Genomic DNA, 11,275 nt, shown 5'->3' with positions numbered 1-11,275 from the left:
TGAATTACAATTTAGCATTAAATGTTGACGCAAAAAAGTAATAATAATAATAATATTAAATTTATATATAAATATATTTTTTTAAAAATCAGTATATATCTCCATGACATTAAATTATTTACAATAGTTTTATTTTAGTAAACAATTTATACATTATTTATTTAGCTATATTATAATTTATTTTTTTTTTAAAAATCCATCAAAAATTTAAAAAACAATCATAAAGTTGACAATGAAATTTTTATTATTTGTATAATTTATTTTTAAAATAAATTGAAAAATTTTCTTTAAAAAAATTTCTATTAAGTTATTATACCCAAAGTTAATGACTATTATTATTATTATCCTCATAGTTATAAATTACAACTTTAATAACTTATAATATTACAAAAATCATAATTGAAATTAATATATATATATATATATAAATTTTTATTTCAATTTTCATTATTTTCTTGGAATTGCAATCATATATATTATTACTAATAAAACATAAAAATATGTGAAAATATTTGATGGAAATAAGTTATAATTGTAAACGAAATGAAATGTTTTAAAATTATTTATAATATTGTTATGTATTTGCGTGTATATAATAATTAAAAATTATTTTAAAATTATTTTGTACTCTATTATTATTAGTATTATTGATAAATAATTATTAGTATTAAAATTAATATAATTAAAGACATCATATCATTTTACTAAAATTATTAATACATTAAACTAATAATAATAATACTGTAATAATAATAATATTGATAAAATTAATTATACATTATCTACTATTACAGAACAATGATAAAAATTTTATTTAATATGATATTGTTTTTACTAAATTGCTAGTTTATACAAAACAAAACAAAATAATTATTGGCAAACCTATCTATCAAACATAATTTTTAATTAATTATTTAATTTTTTTTATATTATTTTATTAAATTAAAAATATTATACTGTATAATATATATATAAATTTATATATATATATATATATATATATATATATATATATATATATATATTTAAAGTATTAATTTTTAATATCGATCAATCAACCTATATTATATATATAATTTTTTATTAGATTAAAAAAAATAAATCTATAATTATTTAGTAATAACAATAATTACACACTATTGATATAATATATATCAATTTTTTCTTGAAACAAATAAAACAAATAAATCAGTTATCAATAATTGAATTTTTATTATTGATATTTTAATTTATTTTTAAAAAAGAAACTTAATAAAACTAACATATTTTCATGGATAAAAATTAACAATTTTGTTTAATATTACTAAATAATTCAATATTTTCAACAACAAAAAAAATTCAATAGATTTACTATAATATAAAATTTTTATTTGAAATTATTATATATATATATATATTTAGTATCATTAAAAAAAAGTTAATATTATTTTTACTCTAACAGTATTCTATGGTCAATGGGTTGTCTGTCTTTTATTTTTTTTCAAAAATTTTATTTTTATATTATAAATGATAATAACTATTATAACTACAGGTATTATATTATTATTATTAATATAATAATTTCAATTTTCAAGGATAACTATAGACTATTTCAACTAATTCAAGGATAAGTGTCTTAACTTTATTATACAGTTTTGTTGTTGTGTTAAACAAACACAAAAAATTGTTTTAACTATAGTGTTGTTGTTGGATGTTATTGTTTGTTATAATCAAAACGATACTATACACACACATATTTATATATATACACAACCCTATCATTGAAATGTCTTAAAAATTTTTGTTTTTTATTATTTAATTTGTATAAAAATATTTAATTTTTACTTTTTTTTAAAAAAATATTTATAGGTGTTTCTATTATAAAAAAAATCAAAATTTTTACTAATTATTTTAATACAATCTCTCTCTCTCTCTCTCTCTCTCTCTCTCTCTCTCTCTCTCTCTCTCTCTCTCTCCCATTCATCACTCAATCATTTTTTCATTATTCACTCACTCACTCGCCTACTAATTTTATTTTTTCACTATTTTTTTGACATTTTAACATGCTTAAATTTTTTTTTAAAATTTTATTTTTATTTATTTTATTATATTATTATCATTTGAATGTAATAATAATAAGTCGTGTCAATGGCATTATTATTATATACTGGTATAACTTTTATACATTAATGACAATGTGTGTGTGTGTTTGTTTGTATTTAAAAAAAACAATTATTATATCTAATATAGAATCACAATGACTGATGATACTAATAATAATAGAAAAATATTTTTTTATTTTCATAATATTATCATGTTCAATATACAAAAAAAATTATATAACACACAATTACTGTACATATACTATAATATATATAAATTTTATATTATATTTGGATATGCAATGGTCTCTCTATGCCTGTGTGTGTGTGTGTGTGTGTGTGTGTGTGTGTGTGTTATGATTATTATCATGTATTGTACCCTAGTTTATGACTCCCCTGTTCAGTGCTATAGAAAATTGTTTATTATTATTGTTATTATTATTCGGAGAGAGAGAGAGAGAGAGAGAGAGAGAGAGAGAGTTGGCTTTGAAAGTGAAAGTCCGTAAAAATAATGAGTTTTGACGTTCAAAAAAAGTGGGAAACGCTCTAACAATTGCCCATTCATTGTAGCGCCCGGTTGTGTGTCTGTGTGTGTGTGTCGGTGTCTCTATCGGTGTGTGTGTGTGTTGGTGTGTATATGTAATGTTGTAAAAGATTTCAGTCAATTGGGAATTAAATTGAATGAATGAACAGTCGATACATCATTTTGACAGTAAATCCCATAATCAACGCTGACTTGGGATCAACTATTGGCACTCCGCTCACTCTCTCTCTCTCTCATCCCAAACAACATCCACATCCATCCATCCACACACACACGGATACAGACATATACTATAGTTCCTCTATAATATATTTTTGGGGTAACAAATGTTTAATATCTAACTGCTCTCTAAAATCATACACAGATAGAGAGAGAAAGAAAGAGAGAGAGAGAGAGAGAGAGAGAGAGAGAGAGAGAGAGAGAGAGAAATTTTAGTATTAGGAGGACTATATTGTATACACGGTATATAAATGTTTGATTACTCATATAGATTGTGTGTGTGATTAGCATATTTAGCGGTAAGTTGAAGTTAGAGTGGGGGGGAATGGGAGGTAAACTAGTTGGGGTCTTAGCTCATTTATATAATATATATATATATATATATATATCTGGCCAATAGGTTATATATACAGGAGGAAAGCCTATTGTCAAACAAATTAAATTGCTATCATCGTAAAAGTGTACAATAATATTTAGCTATACTCTATATGTGTGTGTGTATTGAACTTAACTTATAATACGGTAGTTAATGTGATGCACCCCTTTGATTGCATTTACACTAAATGAAACAATTTCTACATATAATTTATATATAAGTTTAGTATATATATATACTGTATAAATATATTTTAAGATATTGTGTATAAAAATAAAATAAATTTCTGTCTCCAATTGTTTGAAAATAAATTGCATTTTATATATTTTTATCAACTATTTGTATGAGTCATACATTATATAAATATACTATGAAATAGTGTTTTATCTATAAAATATAATATATATATATATATATATATATATATATATATATATATGGAATATACTGTATAATATAAATGTATAAAATCAGTATTATTGCTATTATGATAATTTTTTTGTGAATAAAAATTGATCTCAAGTATTATATACATTTAACATGTTTAATGTTTTTTAGTTAAGTCAATCAATCAATACAATCAGGGTATATATATTCAATGTGTGTACATTAGATATAATTAACATTTCAAATGTTAATACACAAAAAAATAAATTTGACAATTTATTTGTATTAAAAAAAAGTTAAAATGTAAAATGAAATATTTTTTTTTGAAAAAAACTATTGTGATTTGATAATTAGTATAAATTTTGTAATATTAGATTAGAAAAAAACTATATCATTTTATATCATCATATATAATCATTTAATTCAATTTTATTCAATTTTATCAATCGTTTAAAATAATTAAATTTTTTAATTAAATTTTTGAAATACAGTTTTACAAGTTTATAACAACAAAATTATAAAATTAGTTATTTATTAAACAAAAATACTATTTATTTTTTTAAGTGTTGTTTTCGAAATTATTTATTTTTGCAATTTATTTTATTCATTGAGAGAAACTTTTTCCGCAAACTTTTTCGGTAAATTGTTTGTCAATTAAAAGTCTATCAATTGATTGCGTGATTTGAATTTTTTTTTATCAAATCACTCGTATTTGATTGAGACGTATAGTCCCTCATAATCCCTGTCCTCTACTACTACTATCTGTACGTTATCTAACTGATCACAGAGATTAGTTGAAATACAATTTACAGAAAATAAATGCATTTAACGACTAAATTATTGCCAAAATGATCTCATAAATTGTAAGTCTAATAATTAAAATCAATTATTTATTTATTTTTTAAAAAAATTAAATCATTATTAATTGTGATTATAATTATTTAACTATTTATTTTAAAAAATAAAATTTTAGGTAATAATAATAATAATATAATTAATTACTAATAAAACAAAATTTAATAGTTTTGAAATTAACTATTTATTTATTTTTCAAAAATTATTATATCAATTAATGTTAACATTTAATTAAACAGATATTTTTATATAATAAAGTAGTAGTATTAATAATAATTGTACATTAATTATGACTAGAAAATTAATTTAAGTAATTAAAAATATAAATATAAATAGTTTTATTAATAAATTAATATTAATAATGTTTTATTTTGACTAACAATTAAACAATTATCTACTAAATAATGAGATAAATTTAATCTCCGATTATAGTGTAATAATAATATATTATATGGACTTCACTATAGATTTATATACAAAATGTATTAAAATTTATTTATAAATTTTGTTTAAAAAAAAACAAATAAAAAATAATATTTACCGTAAATTGAATATCAATTCTAACCAACAAATAAAAAATTTTGATTATCTTTTTCACTGACTGATACACTACCGCTCAGTTAGTCAGTTAGCTAACCGATGATGACTTCACGATCGATACACCGATCCATATATTGTTCTGTATTGTCTACATAGGGTCGAAATGTCTGTCTACTATCGGTAAAAACGGTCGGATTCATTACAATGTTATGCAACTGGACTTCATTGATAGCCACCGATTGCCGTACAAATGTCGTCCAATGTTTGTACAACTCTTCGACGGGACTCAAAAACGGTGAAAACGGCGGCAAAAACAACACAGCACTGTGTCCACCAGTGGCGGTCACAATATCGGCAACAGCGTCAGTATTGTGATGGTTGTCCACAATCAGTTGCACACTATCGCCGATTAGATCAGTTTGTGACAGCAATTGTGACAAAAACATTGGAAAGTTATCGGTATTGACAGCTATCTCCTGGACGTCCATCCGATACACGCGATCAGCGCTCATAGCGCACGACAAGCCGTAGGTTCGGCTACGGACTTTGGCCATAGATTTTTGATTACCAGTGACATTACTGGTACTGCGTTCGGCCGCCGTTATGTTGTTACTTGATCTACGCGACCATATCTGTACAGCAATGAAACCGACAAATATCAGTTGCCTATTGGCGGCGGCAGCGTCGGCCACTAATTGTCGGTAATTGACTGCATAGTTGTGTCTGGCGTCGACCACATCGGTACTGTTGTCCACCAATGGTAGAGACGACACCCGTTTGAACGAAATGTGAAAATCTTTGATACATTTAGTGATTGTTTGACCCGAAATCGATTTGACCGACGGAAATGTCACCAAAACACGTTGCGACAACTGCTCCAATGTTTGAGTGCAATCGTCGTCCAGCCAACCGCTTACGATCTCCATTTGCCGGTTGGTCAACGACCGCGGCCGGTGTCCAGTTGGTTGTTTTGTACGCAAACCGGTTTCCTGGAATTGTTTGTAAATGTTCGACACTGTACTGTGTTTGAGGCCAAACATGTTGGCCACCCGTACACAGGACAGTCCGCTGTTCATGCGATCAATAATATCGCTACGCATCTCATCCGATATCTTATGGTATTTGTTTCGCTTGTTGTTTACCACAGCTATCATCTTCTGAACTGATGATACATTATTGACGGCACTACCAGTCTTGTGGCTTACATTCATGTGACACTTTAGTTGGCGATTCAAACGGAACCGCTGGTGACAGACAAGACATTCAATAATATTGTTGTTGTTGTTGTTGTTAACAACAATGTCCTCCACCTCTTCTTCTTCTTCTACTACTACCGTTTCATGTCTTCTTCTACCACCGATTGTAGCTGTAGTCTCGTTTGAGTCATCTTTGATTACCACCAACTGTGGCGACGATGAAGACGACATCATTTCTGTTATCAACTCTAACTCTTGTTCAGCCAATTGGCTGTCGTTTGAGTCGTCCATTGATTGATTGTTGCCGTTGTCGTCGCCAGCAATGGTGTCGGCTGTCACATGAGTCGGCGAAGTTCGCTGACGGTGGCGATGGCCGCCAATACTTTTACAATTTGTGGTCATTATCGACTCGTGCGGTTGTGATGGTAGCGACCGACTACTAACCGCCACTTGATTAGTGCCGCGATTCCGCCGATATCTCATCAACTGTTGATATTTTGTGTCCAAATCGGACAACTCGTTCATTAGGCCACCACTGCATCGGCATACGCACAGTGCCCGCCACTGGCCAGTATACCGACGGTAAACGTCTAGCACTCGGTTTAGTTGCCGTTCAAATTGTAACTCATCGGCCAATCGGGTATTCTCGCGGATCAGATCGTCGAACAGTGTGTCCACTATCGGTGATGACGACGAAGACGACGACCGCTGATGATAACCGCTAGTCATGCTGTTGTCGGCGGAGATCACACATACAGTACGGGTTTAAAATTTGATATGTATTTCCCGAGTGATTACAATAACTGTGACAACTATTGCCACATTCAGTCATTGAATGCAATAATAATAATAATAATAATAAACAAATCATATGTGTTTCCATAGCAATGTATACAAACAATAATGATTCATGATATTTTTTTAAACCAAAAAAAAAACTTCAAAATTTTAATTAATTTATTAATAATTTATAAAAAATATGTATTAATTTTAAAGTAGAAATTGTGTCCAAAATTAAAAATTTATCCATAATTTTGTTATTATTGTTGTTTTACTCTATGTTTTTAGTATTAATACATAAAAATACTGTATTATATCATAATGACAATGCATTTAAAATTTTTAAAAATTTATTTCTAATATTTATATTTTAATTATAAAGGTCATATTTAAAATTAACTATAATTATAAAATTAAAGTATATTTACCAACTATCATGTGCATAATTATTTTTTATACAATTATTATTATTTTTTGTAAAAATTGTTAATATTTTTTTAATATTCAAATTTTATAGCATTTCTACATTTAATATCTAATTCTAATCCTATTATTGAAATATATAAACAAAATATATTTTATATTATTAAAAATTTATATTTTCTATAATTAGTTTAGTATTTAAAGTCATAATAAATCAATGAATTATTAATTTAAATACATTTTAGTTTTTTTTTTAAAAAACCTAAATTTTAATTACTAAATACAAAAATTATATAATAGTTTATAAATTATTATACTTTTTTAAATTAATCAAAGTTTTAATTTAATAACAAATTATAATATTTATCAAAAAAATAATATTATTAAAAAATTGCAAGTCATTAATTTTATTTTTTTATGTAAACATGTTTTTAATAAAATAAATATAATAATAATAATAACAATAATTTTAATTAAAATATTACTATAATTGATATAAATTCATGCAATACAGTAAAGTGTCTTTTTCGAGAAACTTCTAGAAACTTCTAGTATTTTAAAATACTAGTAATCATATGCTAACAGTTAGTACTGCACAAGCGTAACCTACCTGTGCTCTTATATATAGCTATTTTAGTACAAAGTTTCAGTGCAAACACTTGCCTATTGCATCACATATTACTATACTGTATACTAAATCTATCAGAGAGATCATTACACAGCAGTTTTGTTGCAAACTATATAAGCACTGGTAGTTTGCATACAGTTTCTATCAGTCAAAAGTATTTGGAAAAACTATTTTATTATTCATTAAAAGTTATTTTTTGAAAAACTATTGTTTGTGTTAAACAAGTGTTAAACTATTGTAATTTGATTTTAAAAAATAAATAAATAATGGCTTTCTTGGAGATATTGTTACCGCAACTGATGAGATGTGGCCAACAGTGCGGCACTGCCGGTGGCCAGGCATTCAATACGCTTATGGATCAGGACTGGAATCATTGGAAACTGCAGATGCAATCGTGGATGGATGATGTTAATGGACAGATGGGAGCCCAGGGAGCTCCTCCCGGTGCTGCTCCCGCCGCCGCCGCTGGTAATTGTGGCCAACGATGCGGTGCTGAGAGCACTGGCGATGCAGGAGTAGGACAGGGATTGGACGCACTGTTGCGTATGTGGTCACAGTTTGCGACGGCCAACAATCAGCAGCCGTCAAACAGTCGCCAATCATCGGGTGGACAATCATCGGATCAGGTGAAGAACGATTCGCGAAAGTTGGTCATCAAACTAGATGTCCAAAACTTTGAGCCACAGGAACTGTCGGTAAAGATTGTGGACAACCATATTGTGGTCACTGGTGAACATCCCGAACGTACCGATCGACTGAGTCTAATAAGTCGTCGCTTTCAGCGCCGTTATCCACTAACCGACGACATCGATGCCGATACTGTTGTGTCCACTTTGACGGCCGACGGTGTGCTCATTGTCGAGGCTCTGAAAAAGTCGACCGACGACAGACCGGCCGGTGGCGCGATTGTCATACCCGTTGTACGCGAGGGTAGCACTGATGGCGGAGCCGTTGGTGGCCAACAAAAGTCCACAGATTATGAAAATGATCACCAAATGGACTAAAAAAAAAGTTGCTTTAATTTTACTATTTTTTGATTCAATTATTTTTATTTATAAATGATTTGCGACTTTTATGATATTATTATTATTTTATTTTGATATTATATTTATGGTAAATATAAAATAGTTTTATTTATTATTATCTTATATATTATTTTTTGGTTAAAAACACTGATATTTTTTTTAATCACTATATTTTAATTTTTTGTGTTTATTATTATTATTTTAATTATTAATTTTTAATGTATTTTTCCTCTTATTTTAAATGAATAAAATTATTATTAAAAAACCAATATATATGTACTTTGAATATTTTATTTTTATTTTAATTAGGCAATTAATTTTAGTAATATTTCTAAGTTTTTTTTATAAAAATATAACATTTGAGTAAACAAATTATATAATTTTAAGTTTTATATTATAGTAAAATTTGTTAATTATATTAAAATATAAAAATGCTTAGTCATAATATAGTTCAATGTATAATAATTATAATATTTATTAATAATTTATATAATCCAATTAGTAATAATTAATAAAAACCATCATTTTTTTTAGTTAATTATCAAGTAATGTTAAAATTAAATAATTAATAAATTTATATAAATAGATCAATATTATTATAATGATAATAACAATGACAAACAAAAAATTGATTGCTAAAAATAATAATAATAGTTAGTATGACAATAGTATCGTAAATTTACAAACAATGACATTGCAGTTATTATTAACTAATGTAATCAAGTGATACCATTTGACTCAATTAATTATCAGAAATATCGGTAGCTTTTGTTGTTGTGGCGGTAGCGGCGGCGGCTGCGGTAATAATAGTGGTGGCCATTACATTGTGGACAGTGCTTCTCAGCCGCACATGTCTCGACTTGGTGGTCATCATCGTCATCGGTTTATGAGACCTATAGAGTGGGGTAGGGGGGGGACCCAGTGGTAACATTTTGTTAAGATCAGGTATGTATGTATTATTGATATGATCATCTCTTTACCTGATATTGTTAAGTGATGATATTGATGACGATATAGATGCAGATGATGATGACGAAGGCAATGATGATTGCAACGGTTGTCCACTAATAGATTTATCGCCGATTATTGCGGTCACAGATCTTTTGATAGACGGTCTCTTTAGTGGCAAACTAATTGCTGGTGGCGGTGGTTGCGGCGTTTTTGTGATAACCGTTTTCAAAGCATTGTTGGTTTCCCGTGATTTTTGTTGTCTCAATAACAGATCGGTAATGAATACAAAATCCGATTGACCACCGCTGCCGTTACCGATACTGTGATTACCTGCGGCTATATTTTGTCTACTTGGGAGTCCAGTATCGGATAGATTGCGGCTTATTATAGATAGCTGTCCTCCTCCTACTCCTCCATCATCGCAATCAACTAACGGATCGTTGACCAGAGGTTGCTGTCGTTCGGTGTCTAATTGGTCGCCGACAGAGATAGTATAGTCATCGTCGTCGTCATCATCATTATTGTTGTCAACAGTACGGCTGACCGCATATGGTTGGCCACCATTATCATCACCATCGCCAGTGGACAATACGATCATCTTTGACGACCTGCCCGTCCTCCACGGTCGGCCAGGTTTTTGTTTCTTGGGACCCGTTTTGGACGTCATCTCGATCTGAGACTTCTTGTCGATTGCTTGCCTATACATTGAGTCCAGACTGTCGGCCGTCTCAACCAATGCATCTGATTTCGGACAAACACATTGATAGCGCCAGTCGAGCGCCAACTGTCTGTAATTGTCCAAAACATCGGTCAACTGTCTTTCGACGGCCAACTCGCGAACCAGTCGTTTGTTATCGGCGACCAACTTATCAAACAAGTCTTTGCCAATTGATATTTGTTGTGTTGTCATATCCTTTGCTGTGGTCACCACCCGATCACCACACTATCGGGTCGCGCTGCCGTATACTACAAATAGTTGGCCACAAATATAGTTATCAAAAAATAAATAAATAATTTTATTTAACATTCAAAATATCATATGTTATGAAAACATTGTTTTTTATTATTATTGTTATGTTTTTATTAGTAAACGTTTTGTTTAATGTTATATGGATTCCATGACAACAGTAAACAACAACAAACTTTAAACTTCAAACAAAAAATAAAATAATAAAACAATTTTAATTAATTTGTAAATCAATTTCTATTATATATATAGGATATTGATTGTCTTATTATTTGTTAATATATATATATATATATATATAAT

General features: G+C 28.3%; 2 protein-coding genes across 2 annotated transcripts; one reads left to right on the top strand and one right to left on the bottom strand.

Annotated features, from left to right (window-relative positions):
* The first annotated feature begins 8,061 nt into the window (after positions 1–8,061).
* On the top strand, positions 8,062–9,091 carry LOC128959495 (protein lethal(2)essential for life-like). The gene has a single exon (XM_054305455.1). The coding sequence runs from the start codon at positions 8,296–8,298 to the stop codon at positions 9,031–9,033; it is 738 nt and encodes a 245-aa protein (XP_054161430.1). The 5' UTR covers positions 8,062–8,295; the 3' UTR covers positions 9,034–9,091.
* Positions 9,092–9,786: 695 nt separating this feature from the next.
* On the bottom strand, positions 9,787–11,067 carry LOC128959922 (uncharacterized). Its single transcript, XM_054305957.1, has 2 exons — positions 10,035–11,067; positions 9,787–9,947 (listed from the first exon to the last, which is right to left on the bottom strand). Exons 1-2 carry the CDS (start codon positions 10,913–10,915, stop codon positions 9,797–9,799), a joined length of 1,032 nt encoding a protein of 343 aa, XP_054161932.1. The 5' UTR covers positions 10,916–11,067; the 3' UTR covers positions 9,787–9,796.
* Positions 11,068–11,275: the final 208 nt, after the last annotated feature.

Source organism: Oppia nitens, unplaced genomic scaffold (genome assembly GCF_028296485.1).
Source record: "Oppia nitens isolate AA-2021 unplaced genomic scaffold, nextdenovo-longstitch-racon4-pilon3 scaffold4_pilon_pilon_pilon, whole genome shotgun sequence".
Taxonomy (NCBI): domain Eukaryota; kingdom Metazoa; phylum Arthropoda; class Arachnida; order Sarcoptiformes; family Oppiidae; genus Oppia; species Oppia nitens.
The sequence above is the reverse complement of the archived record's forward strand: the minus strand, read 5'-3'. Positions and strand labels throughout refer to the sequence as shown.